This window comes from Gallinula chloropus (genome assembly GCF_964237585.1).
Source record: "Gallinula chloropus genome assembly, chromosome: 6".
NCBI lineage: Eukaryota > Metazoa > Chordata > Aves > Gruiformes > Rallidae > Gallinula > Gallinula chloropus.
The window spans coordinates 12,511,707-12,537,207 of NC_140091.1; the positions used below are offsets into that span (position 1 = coordinate 12,511,707).

The 25,501-nt window shown below is 37.5% G+C and overlaps 1 protein-coding gene across 1 annotated transcript in view; it reads left to right on the top strand.

Annotated features, from left to right (window-relative positions):
• Positions 1–17,051, top strand: part of ST6GALNAC3 (ST6 N-acetylgalactosaminide alpha-2,6-sialyltransferase 3) — a gene marked incomplete at its 5' end in the record, with an annotated part of 70,143 nt that extends 53,092 nt beyond the window's left edge. Inside the window, 2 exons of the mRNA XM_084265964.1 lie at positions 15,068–15,175; positions 16,808–17,051. Of these exons, the coding sequence (XP_084122090.1) occupies positions 15,068–15,175; positions 16,808–16,994 (295 nt within the window). The 3' untranslated portion in view covers positions 16,995–17,051. The remainder of the gene's footprint in view (positions 1–15,067; positions 15,176–16,807) is intronic.
• Between the last annotated feature and the right edge of the window lie 8,450 nt (positions 17,052–25,501).

Here is a 25,501-nt window from a genome sequence, read left to right on the forward strand (position 1 = left end):
CATTTATAAAGAGTGATTTTCTAGTTTCTAAAAGATAACTAATTTGCTCTGTCCTGTAAGCATAAAGAATACCTGTGACAGACCTAAATGCAATCTATGATATCAGTAAATCAGTTAGCTTAATCTGTGCATACTACATACATCTGCAGAGGTAGTGCATAACAAAGTGTGTAATAATGAATACTGCACTGGAGGACAATACTGCACAGCATAAAGATAAAGGATAATGATGTTACTCTAAAACAGCAAAGCCCTGAGCAATACTAGTAACCCTAGGAGCTGTAAGATGTCTGCATTGTTTCATATGGTAATGATCTGTGTATTCATGTAGTTTTCATAATGATAGATGGATATAGACTATTATATGAGCAGTTCAAGGAGAAATTACCTGTTTATATCGAATAATTTCCATATGAATGGTTTAGGGTTGTGGGTTTTCTTGCTTTGCTTTTCCAAGATCTGCAGTTTATTTCTTACACTGGCTTCTTATCAAAACCTGCAGCCATGTAACTTGATCTCATCAGATCAAACAAGTTAAACATAGTCAGATCTAGTCACTACTTAGATGAGTGATTTCCAAGGTAATTCAAGAATGCATTAAGAAACTGCTCCATATCAGTATTCTTCTCTTGACAGCATTGAACAAGCATCTCCCATGTGGTTGGGGATTTCACTTCATACATGGTTCTCCATCTTCATCCTAAATTGTCCTTTAGTATTGCCAGGCTGTTAAACACCTTCCACATTTTCCCACAAGTGGCTGCATTTGTCGGCGTGTATGTAATCTACTGAGAACCTTTTGGGATGAAAGGTAATACATAAGCACTGGGTGCTATATTTTATATTAGCTCTCTTCAGCCCTAATTTTAGTATATCAAAAAATAATGTTAATTTTGGCACACCATTTAGATCAGCCTTTGACTGGAGAGTGGAGAGCACTATTTCCTTGTCACAAGTTCTTACACAGAATCAGGAGACATGCTGGCATACACCTTCAGAAAGGCAAGATAAACCCACACGATCATCTCTGTGAGATAAAACAGGATGATCATGGCTATTTTTTATTCCTCTGAAAGCTGTGATTTAATTGGCTCATGAGAGCTGGACATGGACATTGCATCTTCAGGTTTCCAACTTGAAGCCAGTTGACATAACATTTTGTGATGTAACTGAACACGTAAGGTGAAATCTCACACTGTGGAGACTTCTCTTTCTTCTCTGTTTTGTGTAACAGCTACAATTCTACCTCTTTTGGAGAAAATGTGTGGGAAATCCATATGTGAGGACTGAATACTGTAGTGGCTAGGAGCTATGATAAAGGATACCAACTCACTTGTAATCATCCAGCAATAAGATAGCATCAGCACAGAATGAAACGAGAGGATTTCAAACGTATTGCCAGAGGAAAATACAGATTACATGCAAATAAACACAAAACACAATGTAAAGATATGGGTAGACTTGTATAATGAGAAAGAGTGAGCCCAACAGACTGAGTAACTTCTTTTCTGTTTAATACCATACTCCAAAGAAAAATATTACGCTAATTTTTTAAAGAAGGAAAAATCATGTTTTTCTTCTGTATTTTTTCTTGAGCAAAACCATGGAACAACTTCCTTAAATGAATGCACAGAATGAGACATGCCACAAAAAACCACTAATAGTGTGATCATAATTGTGATTAGATAATCACAATGGGTTTTCTTGCTCTAAGGCAATCATTATCTGCTGGTTTGAAGGGAAACTGTGTGTGGCACAGTTTTACAGGAACTATGTATGTAGTAAAGAAATTTGTGACCCATAAAGCCAGAATCAAGGTGTGTTCTTCCAGAGGTTTAGGGTGGGCCCGGTATTAGGGAGTTTTATGTCCAAGAGGTACTCCGCCTCTATACCGGACAATATTATGAGACTCGGAGAATTCAACTCAGGCAGAAATGGTTCCAGTGACTTCTGTGAAGTTCTAGCCTGACCACATCAGAAGTGAACTATATTCAGGGCTATTAATTTGGGGATTCAGTCCATATACTGTGTCAAAATGCTGTCATATGTGTTCTGAGAACTCCCAATAGACATATCTCTTTAGAGAAAACAGTAAAATTAGATCAAGTGTCAATTGTTCCTAAATCTGTTGTATTTATATATAAAATTGGGTAGGAAATCTGATTACATATCAAAAGTATGTACATTATAGAAGGAAAAATGGAACGAAATATCTCTTTGTTGATGTTCTTTCAGTTTGGAAAAATAAGTATTTTTGTAAACATTCTGGGTACTCTGTAACATCCACTTTTGCATTATTTCCTGCCTCTGGTGCTAAATGCTCATTTCTGAAACCCCTAAAGCATAGGCAAGTTTGCCTGTAACTTTTAAATTCAGACTTAGGTAAGGAAGTCCAATTTATACAAGCTTGGAGAGGTTTTGTTAATACCAAGCATATCTGAATATGCCTGTCTTCGTACCTTTGCAGGATTTCACATTGACTAATATAATGTTCGTCATGGTTTTAATTTTTCCCCCAAATGGATCTCTTTTATGTCTGCTATTTACCATCCTTGCCAGAGTCATTGAGCACACGAAATACAGTATCTACAAGATGCAGGAACTGCTTTCTTCCTTGCACTCATGTAATAGGTAATGGATGGTTTTAAGAAAGTATCTTTACTCCGTGCTTTACCTATTCATGTGTAGGATTTTGATTTCATTTGAAATGAAAGGCGTAAACCTCAGGTCTGAAAACTAATAGAATTTCTGCATTTACCTGCTGATCCATAGCCTTTAGGTTAGATTGTGTGTCAGCCAGCAGTCGGCTTGTTGAATGAAGCAATACTTTAAAACTAAAATGAAAAGATTTCTGTTATATGTAGCCTGACACCAGATATGAAGGCAGATTTCTGGTGCCTTATTATTAGAAATATTTTCCAGTGTGTCTGATAAGCGAGACTGAACAAGCCGTAGGAAGTAGACCTAATCAGATAATGCTGACTTGCAGGCCAGAAAAAAAGAGAAGAAATGTGTTTTGCCTAAGTGTTGTGCCTTCTCTTGTCAGACTGAGGACAAAATGGCTAGTGTAGTGGCAAAAGGCACTGTAGAGATCAGGGAGTAAACCTGCTGGTTTGTGAGTGCTGGTTTGTGTTGCATCTATGTCTGTTTACTTGTATATATTCATTGTTTGTATTATGGAAGGTTTATATTGAAGTGCTTGAGTGAGTTAGAGCTCTGGAGATGGGGCATGTAAAAAGGGCTGGGAGAACATCAAACTGGATCAGCTATTCATTTTTCAGTAAGTCTAGGTGGGGTTTTTTTTGAACTTCAAAGGAATTTAAGATATAAACTTATGAGGAGGGTCCCTATGAAGGATCAAGCACTGTATTCTGTTCAGACTCTCAGTCCATGCACATCCCTCATGGAAATACATTTGAATGCTGGGAATATTGACAGGATGAGCAAATTCCTAATATGATTTGAGGAGCATTTCTGACGTTGCAGGAGGGAGGACAAAGGAAGGTCTTATAGAAATGCTCAGAATGAGTTCCCAAAGAACTGAAGCAAATAGATTCCTTTGTTTTTTCCATGCCTGGATATGAAGTGGTAGCTACTACAGATCTTAGCACAGAAAGATATTTAACACAGCTTCATATTATTTTATCTCTCCAGATTGCATGTAGATAATAGATTATATCCAATGCAAACATAGTCAGTGCTGAATTAATATTGCATGACAAACATACATACTTTTATTTGTTGGCCCAGGCACTTTTTAAACTATTGTTGGAAGATCCTCTTTGTTCTAAGGTTTTTTTTTAAAAACAGCTCAGCTCCTGGCTTTGTACCTTAAATGTCTCTGCTCGGGGGAAAAGGAATTTAATTGCATAAAACCTACTCTGCACTGATTTTTTTCCAAAGAGATTAAAGTTTTAAATGGATTCAGTGTCTCTATAAGTAAATTCACATTTATACATGTCTGGAGTAAACATGCCATCTGGGGCTTCTGCTTTATTCTTCTTACTGTATTTTTGGAATTCAAAATAAGGTTTATTTTGTGAGGAAAAATCAATAAATCATTTCAGTTGTCCCACACTTGGTATAACTAATTGTAATTAGGGTAATGTCTTTGTTGGCAAGGGCTTATCAGTCAAATAGCATGAAGAGGCAAAGAAAAATCTCATAAAGAATGATGTTGTTTTGTAAAGCTAATTGTGACACTATCTCTGGTACTGTGTGTGATTGAACTCTTAATTTTTGATCTGGTATTCCTTCCAGCAATGTAGCTAGCAGTGTTATCTGAGGTTCCCTGTAATGTAACTATAGAACCTATTTTTGGCCATTTGAAATCTGGGGCCAAAAAGATCTAGTCTTGAGTTATCTATGATTCTATGATTCTATCTGCATTGTAACAAGTTGCCTATAGGTTCCAGTTGTAATGAATTAGCCTGTTTTAATGGTTTTTTTTAATGTAAATCTTATAGATTAATTCATTTCACTGTGATGTCCTGAACTTTGATGCCTGCCGAGCCGCAACATCCTCTGATGTATGCTGTCAGGACTGTGGCCTTCTAAAGAGCTGCTTGCCTTCAGAGCTTCATTGCCAACATATCCAAGTCTTAACTAGCTGATATGGGAATCACTGAAAAGATGATGTCACAAAGAGCAATATAATATGTGGAGGAGACATTGAAGCATTTATTTGTAGAAGTAAAGCACCGCTGTCCTGCTTCGTGTATATCTTCTAATCACTTTGGTTCACTGGAAAGATCAAATCCCTGAAGCTAACTGAACTCTTCACCATACTTGGCAAGTAGGCATTAGCTTGCACTGACAGTGGGGTGGCCTCATGACCAGTCTGATAATTCTTGAGTTTACTATTCTCAAAAAACTGTATCGTGAAAGACTCGGAAAAATAACTAACTGGCTGCTTGAGTCCATAGCAGGGAAGCCTTTAAAAAATCCTCTTTTAGGACACTCTACTTGCATTCTAACAGGAATGGAAATGTTTCTCCCAGCTTCTACTTGTATGTTTACCCTCCTGCAGTCTATTCAATGAATATGGGAAGAAAATACTCTGAAATTTTACAGTGTTGAAGGAACTTTGTAGTGGGTTAGAAGGGAATATACTCTGACCCACAGTTCCTATGAGTTTCCTGTGAGTTTCTCTGTAGCAGTCCTCTCCTTTTCTCAATTGTTTGCTGTACTGTGCTTTTTTCTAAAGGCTGCTATCAGAGAGAAAAAATGCCCCATTCTTTGTTTTGCCAAATATGTCTGTTTGCAGTCAAGGTGCTGCCTTCAGTGTAAATATTTGTGTCAGTGGCTGCAAGCATCTGGTGCTGTATAAATGTAGTGGCTCTTGGTGAGCAGAAGGGAAAAGAGAAAAGCTAATCTTGCACATCCTGAGGGTTTAGGACCTTATATTTCAAATGGGGCTTTAATTAGACCCCAACCTCCTCTGTCCACGTCATGCATCAGCAAGTGGTGCCTGTCAGAAAGCCAGCTAGTATGAAAACAGAGCAGTGGAGAAAGGGGGGAAGTTTTGGTAGCTCATAGGCTAGGATTATTTACTTCTTTCTAGAAGAGTTAATTAATAAAGCAGTGAAAAGCTAGAGACATTTGGATGCAAAATAGAAAAATAAGACCATAGTATTGATCCTAATCAGTAATATGGTATCTAGATATGCATGTGTATGTTTCATTAAATTGTATGTCGAAAAAAAAAAGGAAAGAGAAATATTTTTCCTTTTTTACTTTAAGGAGAAGCTAATCTGGAGAAAGTTACAGTAGTAAAAGGGAAGGCAACATCTGTGTTAATTAGCAGTTCATCTTCAAAGCTTGACTGATGGGTTACATTATGGCCTCTTGCAGTTGAATTAAAATTCAGACCCACGCAAGTTCTATTTTTACCTCCTTTTTTCAACATCAGAATAATTTGTCTGGATTTAAGATTTCATTTTTGCTAAAAATATTGATGTTCCATAATCTAAAATGAACTTTTGGTTTGTGCAAATAGACACTGTAAAGAAGAGCACTGTGGCTCTGGATTCAATTTCAGAGAATATGGCTTGATAACACAGTGCTGTATTGTAGGAAGTTTCTGTGGAACCATCCTAGAAAGTCTTGCATTTATTTTATTCTATACTACCTGCTATACTTGGTGCAGAGGCTTTCACATTCATGTTAAATTACTATTTCTATACATGCCTTAAATTCAACAGAAGTCTTCTCAGTTCCATGTGAGAGCTGAGAATAAGGATATGTATGCTCTTCACATAATTTGTTTCTCTTGATTATTTGACCACAAAGTTCTTTGGGTCAAGGACTGTCAGGTGTGTGTACGGTGCCTTACACAGTGAGGATTCCTAGAGCTGCTGTAATGTAAATAATCAGTGAGTAATTTAGCAACAAATTAGAAATTAATGTAACACTGCCTTCCCTTCAATGTTAATGGCAAGGAGGTAATGATTGGACTAACACTATACTGTAGACTGTAGAAAATTTAAAATTATATCAGCTGGTGTACACCAGAGTGGTTTCTAGGAGCTGAGTATCTGGTCCAGTGTTCTCCCCACTCAAATGAATACCGTTAGGGTGCAGTCTCGTGCTAGCTGTTCTTTCATTTTCACTGTAGCAGTAAACCAAATTACCTTTATAAAAGCCTCTGCTCACATCCAAACATCACAGACATACAATGTGCACCTTTAGAACGTTGCTTTAAACATTAAAAAAAAAAAAGCCTAATAGAAAATGTTATTATGAAATATTCAAGCTGCTTTCAGCCAAGGTTAGATGAACTCCCTTCAGTATCTTGTCTTGACAAGGTAAGAGCTAATCAAGAAATTTCTTCTGTATTCATCTACAATAGATTTCACTAAAATATGCAGCTAGGAGTAGTAAGCAGCCTTTCAAACCAAAAGAGAAGGGTGGGAAAGCCTGCTTAATTAATTCTCTTCGGGGATCCTGGATTAACTGCAGCTCTGTTTAGTTTACATACTCCCTGGAGAAAAATGTGCAGACCCAAGACAGCAAGTATTGATTTAAATGTAGATGCAGAGAAAAGTCACCGTTGTCTTCTTTTTTCTCCCACTTGGCACACTTTATGTTTTGATTCATTTTTGGTTACAAAGGACAAGAAGGTAAATCCTTCTCTGCTCCTTTTCCTGCTGTGGGAAAATGTCGAACCAATGCTCAGTGAACTGGATACAGCTACTGGTGAAGAGAAGAGCACATAAAGCTGCCCTTCAGAGACCTGTGGGCACAAGTTGTGAAACTTGCATCTAGGTTTCAGCCGTCATTCCCTTTGTCACAGACATCAGGGACTGCAGTAAACTTTTGACTTAGTGTAGCCCAATGGACAGTGGAGAACAGTGGGATAGGAGTACACCATGGTGCCACAACTAACTTGCAAGCTTGAGTACTGTCCAGGGAAAGCACATTTGGCATTATCTCCCATTTGCTTCAACTAGTACAAGTATAAGTAATTGTACTGTGGAGTAAGCACCATGCTGGCATAGACCACAAGAGTTGTATTTCCTGATAAGCTCGGTCTTCCTACAGGTGGAGTGAATTTTACTCAGGTGATTTTTTAAAGAGATAAATGGCTGTGTAAAGACGCCAATACCTTAGCCCTCAAATCTGCTTATGTGAAGTTAATGGTCCACACTGCTGGGGATTCTCTTCTGATTTAAACATCCATTTGCCTACCAATGAAATCAAAGGGCAAATGGAGATGCTCGATGCCATACACTTCTCTTTCTGCACAATACACCTTCAGTGGGTCAAGGTTATTGGTAATCGTGCATAAACTGCTTGACTTCAAATCTCAGTTGGTAACTGCAACCAGGGCACTTACAAAAAGCAGCTTTTACTAATGACTTGGGCTGTGTCTCAGACCTCAGTTTGTACTTAAGGAAGGGAAAGATAGAATTCTTGATTCAAGAGAATTAAGGGAGGCTGTATTCCTGGAAACAGGAGGATTAGGGAAGAGAGCGGGGAAGAAAAAAGGTTGGGATTTACTGTTCTGTAAACAGATTGCACCAGGAGCACAATTTGTAGCTGAAGAGTCAGTGCGAGCTGCAGAAGCCCAACAGCTGTAAGAAATTTAGCTAGCAACTCTTGTTCTCTGCAGGTGATGCCATTCAACTTGAAAAGAGAAGCACAGGTTTTCCTGCATGAGAATCCCCTCAAAATAATGCGTGTGTGTATATATATATATATTGGCAGGAAGGTAGGGTTTAAAATCATAATTCTTTAGTCGTGTTTCTTTTCTGTGTGCTTTGGAGCAAGCTAGACCTCTACGATTACTCTTGACAAACAAGAATTCTCCTTTTCTTTTCGGAGCTCAGCAGCAGAGGCCTCTGAAGGAGCCCTCTCTGCCTGCATGAAATAACTTCCTTCTCTTGTTGCCTGAGTTCACGATTGAGCTGAGATGCATCAAAGTCAGGTCAAGGAATCAGAAATAAGGAAACTACAGAAACCTGGGCAGAAAAGGTCAAATTCTTTAAGCTGCTTTCCTCCATTCTTTCAGGTTTCCATGTGTATATTGAATAGAGCAAAGATTGGCACGACATGAATAAATTACATCTCCAAGCAGATGCTGCACGGATTTCAGTAATTGCAGTAACAGATTCTTCCTTATTTCTAATATTGTCTTTGCCTGCCTTCCCAACAAATGTAAATTGTTATCCAAATAGTTGTATTCTTTCTTAAATTAGATGCAGTTCAATACAAAAACATAATTTCTCTGTTGTGATAGTTCAGAAGTGTCCTTTCTGTCTATTTTTACAGTCATTTTGACATAGGATTTAATTGCTACACCTCTCCTAAAACCATGTTGTGAGAGGAGATTCCCATCAGCTAGTTTGTGACCTAGGAACAGCCTTTACAGCAGGTCTGTGGGAAATTCACGTGAAATGGAGTCTTGTCCTCTGTGTTCCATTGGTGTGATATTAATATAGATAGAAACCCTATATTTCTGGAGATAAATCGGACAGTATGCCACCTGACTGCAGTTTATTTTAAGCATTGACAGTAAAGATGATTCTTCTACCCAGAATTTGGGCTGGCAGGAACACATCACTTCTCCATTCCCAGGTATATCTTCTTGGGTACAGCCTCTGTCTGACTCTGGATTCTTTCTGTGCTGCTCGTAATGCATTCCACTTGTTTAAGCTTTGCATGAAACCATACATGATGGATAATAAAACATCTGTCCATATATAAATGTTTCACTTTTCAGAATGACCTGAAGCACCGTGTGGGCTTTTGACTGTGTGAGAGACAGTCTGCTCACTGCTAGAGGGGCATGGGTGTTTATTATTAGATGTCCTGCATCATTACGGAATGCAAAGCAAGCACATGCATGTGCACACACACGTACGAAAGAATGAATAATTATGATAAACAAGTGCCTAACAGGTATCTTTACAATACAGAAATAGAAATCATTTTACCAGGTGAAATCAATTCTCTGTGCTTGCCTCTTCATTGCTCTTCTTGTGATACTTTTCTGCAGAAAGTTTATAATGAAATATTAGCAGCAAAGCACCAAGTCTTACAGAAAATAGAATTAAGTCTAGACTAGTGTTAATATTCTTCAGCATTTAGAGCCTTTCTGTCCTCTGATACCAAATGTACTTCCTTTTTTCCTCTCAAGAAAACAGCTTTCTGGCATGAGAAGTGTATCTGCTCCTCAAAGGAGAGGTGCTAGGAAAATGAGCCTTGCCGTTCTCTCAGAGGTGGAGGCATTTTTCTGTCAGCTCAGTCTAATCTGTCATTTACAAATGTACTTTTGATAGGAAGAGGAAGGCAGAGACCAAACCTGTGACTTGGAGAATGTAGGCATTTAATTTGGCAAAGAACAAGAGTTGTTCAGCAGCTATATCGAGAGATGTTTCTCTCAGAAAAAAGTGAAATCTCAGCTAACATGAGTACGATGGGAGCATCAATTTGTTTAGGATAGGATTAAGCAACGGATCACCAGTTTGTGCTGGTAGACAAATGTTCCATATGTTTAGTTGTAAGGAAATGTACTAGTATTCAGCAATGCAAACATCTATAGTAACCCAGGGAGAAAAAGAACTGGTTGTCATCAAGGTAGTGCAGAGGGGACATGCCTCATGCCCAAAGCTCAGTCACAGATGAGGCTGGGGCAGGGCAAGTGGCAGAGAGCCAGGCAAAACCAGAGTATACCGACCTCCTCCCAGATGATTAATTATATTATTAATTATATTAGTCTAGGATAATGTTTGTACAGCTCTTAGAAATATTTCTATTTACCTTGAATCATTTTTACAAATCTTTTTCACTTGTTGAAAGGACACCCTACGTTATGAAGCCTCCATTGTGTGGATTACAAGTCTCAGTTTGCTTAGACCAATACCCTTATTTATGCTTATTTAATAATCAAGAGGCCTGACAAGCTGCTGCACATAAAGCTGCTGATGATTCAGTAGTTTGGTGTGAGGGTCATCTGAGGATTAGAGTCTATAAACAGCCTTCATGAAAAGATAATTTTTTTGTCAATTAATTGGCCTGGAGAATCTTGTCATTTCAATCTGTCATTGTTGAATTTTATTTTACTGCAATATTTTGAAATGAAGCAAAAAAAGCAAAAGTGTCTAGCTAATGCTTTTGGCAAGCTCTCTGTTACTTAATAGCTTCTTGAAGTCCTACATTTCTTGGGTTTTCATCTTAATTAACACTCTTAATTGACCTTCTGTGCTCTCTAATTTCTCCAAGTAAAGAATTAAAAACTAGGCTTCTAAATTCTGTTCTGCAATCAGATTGACACGAAATTGCTTGTTGACTGAACATCTCTGCCTTAACAAACTTTTTTTTCTTTTTTTTTCTTTTTTTTTTTTTTTTGTTTACCACTGAAGTCCCACTGGAAATTACAATCCATTGAACCATAGAACTAGAATTGATTGTGCACATAAAAAACCCCGGAACAACTGAACAAAGAAAAGAACTTCCTGGAATTCTATAGTAAAATCAGAACTCAAGTGACAACAAAACTTTTACCTGATTTGAACTCACCTGCCCTTGATCATTAAGAAAATATTTGATGTTCCTCTATTTTCCCTTGATGAGAGAAGGAACCTTTTTTTCCTTCATTTAGCCTACATCAAAGCATGGTTATAGATGTCAAAGATGATGAATTTCAGTTGCTAACATTTTTATAGGGCGCTCTCTATTCCACCTTTTTGTATCAATTTCTTATGCTTTCTGTGGAATATTGGAAAGCTAAGGCTAAAGAACCCTGTCTAATTGCTTTTATTTTTAATTAATTTTTAATTAAAGCTTTATGTAGGCCACATTACAAGTCTAGCAATCCTAAATGTGTTTTTTACCATTTCCTTCTAAAATATAGAAGACAAGTCTCCCTTTTAAGGTGGTGTGAAAAACTGGAGTCAGTTCTTCCTACTGGAGTTTATGGAAAGCGTCATTTAAAATGCAAATTCTATGTTTTGAGACTTGGAACTTGCAAATAACTATTAATCTTGGAGCTTACTTTTATATTCTGAGATGAAATAATCACATTTAAAGCACTTAAACTTTCACTAAGAGCAAGAAAGGCAAGCCTATACTTTGTTTCAAACATCTTAATTAACTTGATTCCATTGGTCTTTTCATTTGTTTATTATTAGGTATGTGCCCATGTACTTTTCCGAAATGCTGGATGGTATTTAGCAGAATGATTTACATCCCAACAAGTAACATTTCTTTAAGAATCTTAATAATGTAGGAAGTATGCAAAATAAGCTTTCATTTTCAAGATAAACAGACAAAGTAACTTTTTGTGAGCATTGCTTTTTTATTACTGCATCCAGCTGTAAATCATGTCTTGAAAGCAAAACCATCTTCTTTTTAAATGCATTTTTTGAAAAATAGTGCATTATTTTCTCCTGAGTTGTTGAGACAATTTCCTGCCTAGATCTGGTGCCCCATCAATTTTAGAGTATAAGAAAAAGTCACTGTGAGCCATAGGGAACAATTTTGGATTTGCTGCACACACATCTATCACAATAGATTTGCCTATGGTAGTTACATGGATGATATTTAAGAAACTCCTGGTTTATCTATTTTGGGATACATGTCCTCCTCCCCTGAGATTTGTTCAGTAACAAAGCCTCATGCTACATATAAATGGAGGATTCCTTTCATTGTGTCAAATTTGAAATTTGAATGCAATTACAGTAACAAGAGGAATTCTTTCTAATGAGTCTTAAAAAGCCCTGGCCAAAAAACATGTAAAACTCTCCTGTAGAGAAAGAAATTGAGTGCACAGCGTTAGCATAATAGCAAGGGCTGAGACATTGCTTTGCATTACAGTTTTATGGGATGATATTTTAAAAGATATTCAGAGATTTATCACTTTTTAGGGACAGCTAAAATTGTTTTCACATTTCTAATATTGCTTTCATTAGCATGTTGAAAGTATGTTTACGGTATCAGATTGAATTCTAAGGTGTTACCAAATCATCCAGAATCCCCACTGCTTAAGTATATTCCCTTGTATCCCTATGTATCTTCAGAGGAAAAATGGGAGGAATGTAAGTGCTTTGTTTTAAAGTATATAATCTGTATTCTGTCATGTACTTCATCTCCCAGGGAAGGTATCTGGGAACTCACTCTGCTGTTTTTATTTATCCTGCCAGTATAGTATATAGATGAGAGGACTAAGGTCCAATGGTGTTAAAACAAGACATGAAATATTGATTAATTCTTTTTTAAAATTCCTTTTTCCTCCTGAGTATAGCAAATTTCAGACGCTACTGTCAATATAGTACTCTCCAATAAACCTCCATTATTGGAAGGATCCTGATCTTCATAGCCTTCTTATAAAGGGTTATTATGATTCTAAATGTCTTTAAAAGCTCAAGGCTAGTGTTCTTCTGGTGCAAGAGCAGAAAGCAAGTTAGAAGCAATGCAGCTTTTTATCATGGCAGAATGTTACTCTGAAATAACATGAATCCGATTGGGAATTCTCTTTGCTAGACAGTAGCAGAACATTCTGTTTGAAGAAATGAATATACTAACAGGACAGATAAACAGATGTACAGTTTTATGGCTATAAAGGTGTCAAATAAAGGAGCACAATCATATGGTGTCCACCTAATGAAGCCCAGGTATTTGACACCCTGCCTTTTGCCCCCACTTGTCATTCTTCAGTGCTGTTAACAGTCTATTCACTACTTCCAGAATGGTACTTTATAAAAGCAGCTAAATAGATCCTTAGAAGTTTTCTCAAGGAAAAGGATGTTTCAGGAATGTTAGGGATGGAAGTTCACACCAGCTAACCCATGAAGGATGACATGGGCAAGGAGGAGAAGATGTAGCTCAAACTACTTGGAATGTTCTTGGGTACAATAAAACTCTCTGAGAGTTGAGGTAATTGTTCTTCACTAAAAATTTCTTTAAAATGTGTAACTGGAGTACACTGGAAATTTTTTAGTAATGTAAAGCTCTTGGAGCTTTTCTACTATCCATTGGAAAAAAGTATTTATCAGAGAAGGAGTTTGAATGTCAGTCCTGTAAGTGTCAGGTAAATATCATTATAAAGGTTGTACAAGTACTTTTCACTTATATTAATTAGTATTTAGTCAAACTTCAACAAGAGCAAGGAAATAACACCGTACCTGAGCCAAAAGTCACTGATTGGCAGATTTACCTGGGTGGCAGGAGACCGTAGTACATTCCTGTTCCAAACTAGGAAGAAATACCTGAGGTTGGTTCTTCTGTCTTGCAGGAAAATTGGGGTTTACAGCCTGGACAAGTTGCTGTATAATTTCTTTTTTTTTTTTTTTTTTTTTTTTTTCCCCACATGAAAGCTTTATTCCTACCCCAGGATGAAAGTGTTTTCAGAAGATTTTGTTGATAGGGATAACTGATTCACACATAGTCCTACCTGGGAGCTCTGTTGCAGCAAAACTTAATTGTGTGCAAACCTTAGCCTACTCTAACTTATGATGGGTAACAGACTGCTCCCTGCTGTACCCAAAAGCTAACTGCTAGAAGATGTGGCATAAAGCTAAACTATCTCACTCACACCCAACACTCAGAGCTGAAGTTGAGGCTCTTATTGAGATGGTTTTATGACATTGAGGTAACATTCTTTGGAATTGGGGCATGTTCTTTATCATTTTAAGGTAAAGATTTTCATTGATTTCAGTCAAACTGAAAGCAATACCTGCACAAAGCTGGACTTCAACCACTTTGTTAGCAATGAGGGCTTAAATATGTTCTTATGAGGATTTAAAGCAGTGTCTTGCTTGTCCAGTTTATATGGGTAGCTGTTGACTCCTAGTTCCCCATTGGTAACACTTGTGTGAGTAGAATGAACAGGATTTGGTCTGTAATTAACAATGCACACGTTTGCTCATATAGCCAGTTTGCGAGCCAAATCCTTACACATGCCATTTGTTCTCATTCATGCAGGTAATATTTCCAGAATGATTTAATGCACCTAATTATTTGAGCCAAAGTTATCAATCTGGGAACTGTCCTCCTTTGTTTTTCTTCTTTGTTTTCCTCTTTATCTAAAAGAATGATAACACAAACTTATGTAAAGGGATACGCACAGCATCTTGCTTTTCAAAGCCTTGTGTTAGGAGGTTTTCTACCAAAATGTTCTTAAAAGTGTAATTAAAGTGTGAATTTTCAAGCTCAGGATAGCCCATTGCAGATTCAGACTTTGCTTGTGGAAGAGGATGATGGTGTGTGCTCCCATGCACACAGCACAAACTCTGCCAGTACTTTGCTTTTTGGTGAACTTTATATCATTTTACTCACTCTTGCTAATTACAGACTTTCAGATGTAAAAATCAATTATTTTCTGCCCTATGGGAGATGCATTGTTTGACTTCAGCTATTTTACATGATATTTTTTTCTGTGGACAGCAGCTAGTGGCCCCAAGCTGCTGAGAATGAGTACATCTATAAATAATTCAAAATAATTGTACGCTTTTGACAGTTTGTCAAGTTGCTTAATGCCTTTTGTCCCAGGTAATAGATTATATTTCTTTGATAAAGTGTTGATAATTTCTCATTGCAATTTGTTTTGTGTGTTGTATTTTTACAGAGTCCAGTCAGGTTCATATCTCAGTACGGGTTGGTTTACCTTAATTTTGGCTATGGATGCCTGCTATGGAATTCACGTCTATGGGATGATAAATGACACCTACTGCAAGTAAGATCACAGGAAATTATTTTCATGCATCTACAATTCTGATGTCTTGTCAAAATTTCACAATTGATTTTAATATCATAAATCCAAAAAAATGGATCAGACAGTCATTTTCCAGTGTTTAGCATTGATGTGACACTATTGTCAGCATATTTAGTCCTGAGATGGCATTTGCTGTTGATAAAATAAAAATATTTACAAAAATCTAACATTGTATGTCATAAGGAACTGTTTTTGATCAAAGATCTTCTGCAGTTTCTGAATGAGCTGGAAGCAAAGCATGTTCATACTCTACTGGCAAAATGTACTTACTTCTCCTGCTAAAACAAATCTATAGAGGAAATACTAATATATTAGTTCTCTGAATACCATGTATACCTGGAAGTGAAAGAAACCGATTAGCCCAAGATAGTCACCTCAAATTACATTTTACCACCATTGAGCAACCTACTTGAACTTTCTAGGTTATATATGGCTTGTTTTGAGCAGTAGGGGGTTTCTAATTAGATAATAAAACAAGTCCTGTTAGCTTTATCACAGTAAACTGACATCAATTCCCACCAACTACTGTAGCCTTACAGTGACAATGGATTAATCCTATTGTCAGAAGTGTAACTCTAAACACAATTTTAAAAAGTCCAAGTTAAATGCTTTAATCTACAGCATGTAGAAGTAAAACATAAAACTAAACTATTCCTCATTCAGGAAAGCAGGAAATGTCATAAACGATGTATGATAATATTACAAATCTATTCTTCTGTACCTAGGCTGGTTCAAGTCTTGCATGTAACCAGTCCAGTTGCTCCTCAGTTACTAGAGTGAAGTCTTTGTGCAGACCCTCACTCCACACTCTGTGTTACTCTGGTGTGGGACTCATTCCTGGCAGATCCTCAAAACCAAAACACAGAACAGAACAAAACAAAAGGAATTTGAATCACAGCTGTTTAATTAGGGTATCTTAACATTAGAGACTGACTTTCTAGAACTTGCAGATCTCACTGATTGAGTCATCCAGATGGAATGAACATATGTTGTTCTTTGTTTATGAAAACACAGTAGACGCCCTGAGATGAGGGGTGACAGGACTGAAGTTGTCCTCACAGAGTTCAGCCAAGCCGGCATTCCATAGCCCTGATATAAAACCAGTTATCATTACGATAGCACTTCAGTCTAGTAGCAGCAGAGGAGGATGGATTTCTTTAAAGATTCAATTATGACTTCATTGCCTACTTAAAACATATATTATTCTTATAATAGCCTTATTTAGCCAGTTCAAGAATCAGTTTCACGCGCTGGCACTATCCAAAGAGGAGACTTTGCTTAGGGATGGAGCCTTATGGACTGAGTGTGCCCATAAGAACCAGCCCATCAGCTTCTCACTGGCTGAGATCAGTGTATTTTGAGACACACATAGCTTTGTATGCTGTAGGAAAATTCATACAAATCATGCTGTAAAGAAAGACCTTATGCAGTTTAGCAAAGCAGCTGAGGTGCTGACACACAGAGGAAGGATTTTGGTGAGTTCAGGTGCAGTATATCTAAATGTTTTTTTTTGGAAATAGTACTTAAGTGTATCTTCTTTTTTTTTTCCATAGTACTTAAGTGTATCTTCTTTTTTTTTTTCCTTTCCCCTAGGTCAGAAGGCTTTCATAAAGTTCCCTACCACTATTATGAGCCAGGAAGAGATGAGTGCGAGGAATACTTTCTGCATGAAAATGCTCCATATGGAGGCCATAGGTTTATCACAGAAAAGAAAGTATTTGCTAAGTGGGCCAAGAAGAACACGATAATATTTACTCACCCCAACTGGACAGTGTCTTGATATTGGTTTTCTTAACTCTCGTTTAACAGCATATTACAAAAATGTCTCAGTTTACAATAATTTTGCTTACATCTGGCTGGCCTTTCTCAGCCTAAGTAACACTAAACTAAAAACCAGAAGACAAAGAGGGTTGATGGTTCAGCTGTTAAGCAAAATTAATCAATCTGTGGAAGGCAGACACATTGTTTGTTATTTCTTAGGGTTTTACTCCAAACAATGCACTTTATACTTTAACTGGATTTTACTTCGAGGCAGTAACAGTTTAAGACCGATGAGATTTCCTTTATATGCAGGTGCACACACAGAACATGGTGGTCCTTTAAAACTTGTCCATCATCCTAATTAATTAAAATTTGTATTTGTAGCTCATTTGCAGGACTACAGCACTAGTTCCATTTGTGGTATTAGTAGAAATTTTCCACAAAGGAAATAGGAGGAAAAATATAGACTTCCAAGGTCTATGTGAAAGGAAATTTACAGAAAACCTGAATACATTGATATATATGAGCACTTGTATATATGGTAAAATTAGAGATGAGCTAAATATGGTTCTTGAACTGCACACAACACTCACATGAAACTATAGTATTTACTCAAGAGACTCCTGAGTAATCAACAACTTCTGAAACGCAGCTTCCTTTCACCCTGGTCAGGCTGCACCATCTTGGATGATGTGGTTTGTATTTTTGAAGCTGTTGTCCCACAGCTTAGATCCAGCAGCTTGGCAGTTAGAAAGGACTGTGTTGTACAGCCCATGATGAACCTTTTGATGTTGTACCAAGCCTGTTGACTGTGCCCATGATGGTTAGTGGGAAGTTGTCTCATGAACATCTCCACTTACTCCAGCACCCAAAACCCAGTATTTTGACAGCATTTCTCATGCAGCCATTATAATTTATAGTTTCTCCATCTTTAAAAACAAGAAGAGTATCTATCTACTTCACAAGGGAGTTGTGAGGATTAATTTAAGTCCATGAAGCACTTTCCTGATGAAGAATGCTACTGAGAATTTATTCTTAACACAAAAACAATGGTACCTGTCATTTATTCTTGTCTGTTGGGTATTTGAAGAAAGTGACAGCATGTCTGGATCTGATGGCGAATTGTTCTGTGCTTCCGCTTTCCTACCGAGGATAATTTGTAATACTGAGTGCTCTCAGCTTTCATTGCTTCAGATGGAGATGAAAGAACTCACCACCTCACAGTACTATCTGCACATCAAGAAGCAGTTCAAGAATTTTAAAATATACTCATCTCTAGTTGAACTATGTATTTCCAAGCTTACTCTCATGGAAAGTTTTCAACTGCAGCAGACTCATTTGTAATATGATCATAATTCAACTACATGTGTGAGTTTTATTTAAACTGTATTTAAATTAATGCTTTAAGTTTAGAATGTGTCCTACAAATATTTTAACATCTGGAATGTCAGATTCAACACTGTAATAGCCAATACTGTGAACACTTGAAAGAATTATGTGTGGAACATGACACACAGGGTTTACTCACACTACTTAAACATTAACCAACAGGAAACTTTATATGCTTTTGTAAATCATGAAAAGGGGAAAGTAAACAGCTATTTTTACATGTAAGTATTTGTATACTGACTCTTTCCTATTGTATATTTGTATATATAAATCTATATTTTATATGTTCATGGCATATATATTCTCTCATCAGCGGCTGCAACTCTTAGTATGGGGAGGAAATCTGTTCACCAGTGTTTCTCCTCCTGATTATTGGCTTCCTGTTCCTGTTGGTAGGTGATGCCAGGGTATCATCACTCTTTTGCCTTCTGTTTTCTACTGTAAATGCAGCTTTCTGATTTTGTTTTTAATATAGCTCAGCTTTCACTGCTTACTTTAGTGCTGTAAGTGTTTATGCTGATTGTCAAAGGCTTGGACCGTGCTTATGATCCTGGATAAACATCTATATTCAAATCCAGGCTCTGTCCAAGACTTCTTGCATGACTTGACATCTCATCTTCCTGTTTGGAAAAGGAGAAAAATAATACTCCCTGTCTTGACTGACTTTTTTGTAAGCTTTTAAGATGGATATTCTCATTTGCATTGTATTTGTACAATGTGTTGCAGGAAAGGTGCCCGGAGTGTCTAGAGGCTACAGGCAATGGTAAAATATAAAAATAATTTAAATTGGCTGCTTCTTATCTCTGGAGTTTAAAATCAATTGTAGCTAATATAGCGTGGGATGAAACCAAGATGGTGAAGGGTCAGGGATGGATGAAGAGTTCTAGTACCAAAAGACAGATTTATTGCCATATGCATATGCATCTTTTCAGCTCAGATGGATGGCTGGATAGATAGAAAGCTAATATAAACATTGTAATGGAGGATTTGAAGAATGCAAGACCCGCAGAACCAGGGAGAATGTTCTACATATATTGTACAGGGCAGCCTGGGAAAACCTATAGCTCCCTTGTGGCAAGAGGAGCTGAAATGGAGAACATCAGTAAAATTGAACTTGTATTTAGAAGGTCTTTGGGTTAATAGAAAGCTACTTTGAAAGTACCACACGTGGAAGCTCGGTCAGGCTGGACAGACTTACATGAGAAGCGCTCTCACAAAGCATAGTCTTTCTCCCCAGTGAGCACAGCATAAGGATTCTGCCTGAGTTGTGTTCACGTGCAGGGCAGTTTTTAAGCCTGAGAAAGTTTTAAAGATAATTAAGACTTGCCAAATAGCTGTAAATCTGTTGCAAACTGTGTGCTTCATACTGAAGCTTGTGAACTGTATGAAACAATATCTCATGCAAAGGCTAGCTAAGAAAAATACAGCTCTAAGAACAGCTAAATGTACAGCAAGATTGAGAACATCATTAGAGTGCAGTTGTCACAGAGCAAAGTAAAAGTGTTGCTCTCTACTTGGATTTGCAGTAAGAGCAGATCCACTTTTAGAAACATTGCAGCAGGCTTCATTCACACTAGAGTAAATGAACATCAGTTCCCTTATTTAAATGAGCCTGTCTTTAGCATAAACTAAACATGTATTTGCATGATTTTTATTATATGAGTAAGGAACTGTGACCGCTGTGTTAAAGATGATTCTACAAAGAAATGACTTCATCAAAATCTGTTAAAAATCAGCATTATAGTACTGAAGAAAGAATCTCAGTACTTGGCTGTGTATTGAGACCTTGATGATTCACCTTCTGAGAGCAGTTAAGACATCAGCTGAGAATCATTTATTAATTCTTTAAAATAAAGCCTACTACAGTTTACCTGAATGTAATCAGATCCTAATTGCTTATTCATTCAAGCAGTCCTATTTTAATCAACCACTCATGTGTATAAAACAAGCAGGGAGTTTACCTGAGGTTTTCAAAATAGATCTTCACATTGCTGCTAATAGAGGAATACTCACAAATAATTTGGCAATTTTTTACCATCAGTCAGCTAAGTAGTCTCCAAATGTTTTCTTTTATAATTTAGTTAGCTTTCTAAAGTTTATGGTTTTTGAAGAAAAAATATAAAGGCATTTATTGTTTGACTTTGTTTTAATGAATGTTTAAAATTTAATATACCTTATGTTTTATGTTGCATTACCTTTTTTTTTAAGAAAAAAAAATTGAATAGGAGTAGAAATTTTCCTAGGGGACAAAAAGAATATTTTTAACTGGGTAATTACTAATTCATAGGTAATTAACTGTATAACATTAAAAAAATGCTTTTGTTTTTGCAAACAGCCACAGCAGATATGATTCCAAGCTTCTCATCTTCACTAGATGTCCAGATCACATTCTTCTACCACAAAGGCCTCTTCAGAGAAAGACAAAGTAGTCTGTGTATCCAGCCAAATTCCCTTTCCATCTGGGCTGGGAGGCTCCATCTGCAGACTGCTTGTAACAGTTGTGTCACTAAGTAGGAAGGACTGAGGAAGAGTTCTACTTAGGAGCAGATGGTGTTCTAACTTCTAAAAAATGCCCCCTCAAGTGCTTTAGGAGAGGAGTACCCATAGATCTCTCCTGGAAATACTTTTCCAAAGTATTCTGTTTCTTCGAATGTCTTTAGCACATATTTAGAACTATTGTCCTGCTCTCTCCAGTAGGAATTACCAACAATAGGAAAAAATGCCCCTTACAGGGAAAAGGAGAGGCAAATTCTGTGTTGTTAAAGACTTCTATATAAACAACACTAGGGAGGAAGCAGTCAGCCTGAAACACGTTATCTGAAGATTCACTGGTCTAGAATGAGAATCCTGTAGGATTCTCACTGATTTTTGAGTGTCTGAGAACTCAATTCAAAACTAGTGGAAATTGTTTTGGCAAGTTCATGGACATGGTACGCATCCCAGTTAAATTTTTGCACTCCTGGGTACTAAGGTAAGCAGTGTCTGGTCTGATAATACCATGTATGTGCACATAAGAGAAGCCCATCCAGCACTCAGAGGGCTGATGCAGGTGGTCTTTATTCACCTGCTTGTAAACTGGACAAAATAGAACCCCACAACCCCTGAGAACAATGCTCAGCCAGAGGATGTGTCCAGGTAAGTAAGAATTAGATAAGTAATCAGTTATGAATTACAACTGGATGATGCCCTTTGTAAGTAGAAAATCAGAAGCACTTTATATACTGATGCTTTTATTTTGCTGACTTTTTTTTTCTGCATGTATCTCAGAAATAGCATATGGCTTTAGTTGGGCTTAATAAGTCTGGGGTTTGTTTATAATGAACCTTCGTGTTCAAGAGTGAAAAACTTGGTGCTAGTGCCAAAGGATCATGCAAGAGCTGTCTGTGGGCATTGTGACATACTGCATACAACTGAGTCTTATTTGTTTACTAAAAAAGGTCTGGTTTTCCTGACTAGGCATAGTTCTTTTGAGGAGAAAATGTTTAATTTTCAGCAGATGTGTCTCATTCTGTTCCTCCTCTCCTGAGAGGATGCATAAAAATGTGACTTAATCATAGGGGAGTGAAGAATGATATGGTAAATAGCCAACCAGAAGATTCATACATATTTTTCAGGCTATTGCCAGTGATGTATATCTAGTGACAGAGAGAAAAGCAAGTTTGTAAAAGTCAACTTTATATTGTGTAAGCTACCGAAGTCTCATCTGTCTGCCCTGGATTGGAGTCTCCTAGGCAAACCCTTCAGAAAAAGGCTGAAAGAGAAAGAGATGGCCCCTGCCTACTGAAAGACAGAGATTCTGTGGAAGCCATAGTAGTCTCTGTGCCATCCCTGGGCCTTAAACAGTCTGTGAGCTGCACAGTCTGCCCTGTCCTCCCCTTCTGTGGGGCCGGGGGAGTGGTGATGCTAACTTGGGGATGAGGAGTGACAGGTGCCAGAGCAGGGATGCTCCCTCAAGACAGCCACATGATCTTGCTTGAGGCACAGTCTCACCTCAGGTGCTGAACTCAGTTTCTTTGAATGGGGTGGGAAAGTTATCACTGGGTTTTGTTACTGTTTCTAAGATTAACTTGCAAAAAGTCACCATTTTATGGGTGTCTTAAACAGTTGATTTCAGATCTTTTTGGCATCGCTTGCTGCTTTTCCTGGGAACTCCTCAAGATATGCAGCTGTCAGCATCTGCCACTGCTGTTCTGTTTATGGGCCATAAAGAGACTGTAAACTTGAACTACTGCATGTTCTTACCATGTATTATGCATGATAGCATGTTATGCATCTTATTCTCACACCATAATAAATGATGTAAGTTATGTGCAAACTTAGTTTCAGCAGCAGCAGTAGTACATTTTCTTTCTCGCATATCACGTGTTGCCCAGAGCCCTTTGCTGGGAGCTCTGTAAGTGCCATTAGTAGATGGCAGCAAGGAAACTGTCAAAACCAATCAGGAGGTATTTACTAAATTTGATGTTTTTCACTGGATATCAGAAATAGTTAAATTTGCTTTTGTGAGCCAACTCTAATGGTCCCAATCGCAATGCTGTGTTCTGCTAGAAGGAAGTCTCACTCCTGAGTGTAATAACAGGAATGCCTTTATTGACGATGTGGATAGTGCCAAGATATTTGCAGGGCAGTGATCACAAATTTTTACATATATGAGAGTTTCTCTTTAATAGGAATTGCACATGTAGGAGATTGGCTAAGGTGCTTGTACTTTTTTTCATATTGTTGATGATGAAAATAGTATTTCTGAGGATGACTGGAGGAAAAAAAAGTTGTGTGTTCTCTGCTCTTTTGGCTGTTTGTCTGTCCCCTCCTCATACACATACACATGTATGCACAGCTGCAATCACAAGGAGTGTCTATACAGAAAGTCTTTTTTTCCAGATAGTTGCCAGTAAGAACAAGACTAGTCTCTTACATGGTAAATACAGGTTATGATACTCACTGATTCATGTTTACTCTGTGTATCTCCAAAGCCTGTGCTTACATTAGCAAGGAATTAGCTCAGCTGCATCAGATCTGTAGCCTGAAACTGTCAGTGCCAAAGACCTGAACTGCTCACCCTGCAGAGTCTCTAGTTTGGTCCCATGGGCTGAATGCTGCTGGTGATTGGAACTCAGCTTTCAGTTTCATCTAAAAGGAATGTAGTTCACATCCTTGGGATCACTCCATCATGCAAACTAAAGCCTTTTCAGTGAGGCCAGTATACTGGGCTGCCCCTCAGGAAAGTGAAATTCCCGTTAGCCCATGTTTGGGCTAAATAGAAGCCCTTTGTTGTTCCCCAGCCCATTACTCCCCAGTCTTTGCATCGTGGTTTGTTTGGGGTATGGGGATTGCGCAGGTATTTTTCTTTAAAATCTAAACTCTGATTCCATCTGTTAGATATTGGGAATCAAGGGCTTCTGATGCCTTCTAAGATTAGCCTCTGAATGTGCTCCACAAATCAGGAATTTGGTATAGGACAGAGTAATCCAGCATGGGTACAGCATGGAAAGTGATCAGTTTGAACTGTGATTCAACTTGTTGATGTGACTTTCTCATGAACATGCTGGATGTTCACTAATGCATGTGTTGTTTTTATATACTGCCCCAGACATCACAACACCCTTCATCATTTCCCCAGGGTATTTTTTGTTCTTGTCGTCTTCTAGTTGTATCTGTATACGTGTGCGTTTGCTTGTACACTGTATATACATGCACATTCTTCTCTTCTTAGGCAGTTGTTACTATATGCTGCTAACATAAACTTATTTAGAAAGTTCATGTTACACTATTTATTACATATATTCTTTGATTACCTTTTTGTAATGCTGACAAGTGTATTTGTAATAAATATCACTGTAGACTTAGAAAACTTCCATACTATTTATACTTATTTTAGATGTTCTGCCATGTGTTTTCTTGCTATATGCTACTTAGGTTTTGCTCCCATTTGGAGAATGTGCTTCTATGTACTTGCAAAATTGTGCCTGAGTTGTTTTAAGATACAAATAAATGTATATGATTTTCCAGTTGTCTCACATGATTTGTATATTATTTTGTACCAAACACTTTTTTCTCGTTTATGTATATGCCACTATAGTAATACCTGACAGTTCACTGAACTCAAAGAAACAAAGGTCTCCATTCTAGAAAGTATTATAATCTGCTGCACACAAACATGAACTATGCCTAAATTATTTCTTAACTGACTTTAAAGACATTTTAAGTCATGTGTCCTAAACATACTCTGTCTTGTTGGGTAAACTCCACCACAAAACCTACACTTACAGAAACACAGAGTTCTTGTATGTTAAATCAAATGTTGCACACACACATGCACACATAAATATAGGCTTTTTGGGTCCTATCCATAAAAGGTATATCCTTCGAGGACTCTCAGAAGTCAAGTCATTGAAACCTCTAGGAGCAGATGTTCAGCACGTGCTCCAGAGAGTAAGACAGATCATATCTGTGAGAACTTCTACTTCAAGCTACAATGTTGACAAGGGTATGATGAGGACCGACATAAATTCTTTTCTATCATGCAGTGTACCCTATGGTGTCAAAAGAGGAAAGGAACTAGAACTTCTCTAGCCTCTAATTTTCCTCTTTTATTGCCCAGCTAAGAACACGATTGAAAAGCAACAGGCTTCAAGGTATAAATTTTAACTTGGTCTGTATGTGATGAATTAAACACCTGTAGACTGACTGGGTTTGTGAAAGGACCGGAGATTCCCGCTGTTTTGGTCACCACTGGTATATATAATGCAGCAACTATTACCATCTAATTTTGGACCACACTCTGGTACTCAGGTACTTGTCACACAGAAATGTGTTTCCTTTACAAACCGGAGTATTTTGTCAGCCACCACAATGGGGGGAAGGAAAAAGGGAATTTCTCTGCTAAGTCTGAAACTAAGTAAAGAGAAGAAATGCCATTCACATGCTCAGCTTTGAGGGTCCTTCAAATTTTATATGCTACCAAGGGACTTGTTAAGAATTTGTGTGTTATTTTTTAGATATATTCTCTGAATATACTGTAATGTTCCCTTCAGAACTATTACAGCGTGAGCTCTGAATGCATATTAATACTATGATGTAATATGGATTAATTTCATCCTTTTTCCATGCAGGGCAGTTGGTTTGTATATTACTCCC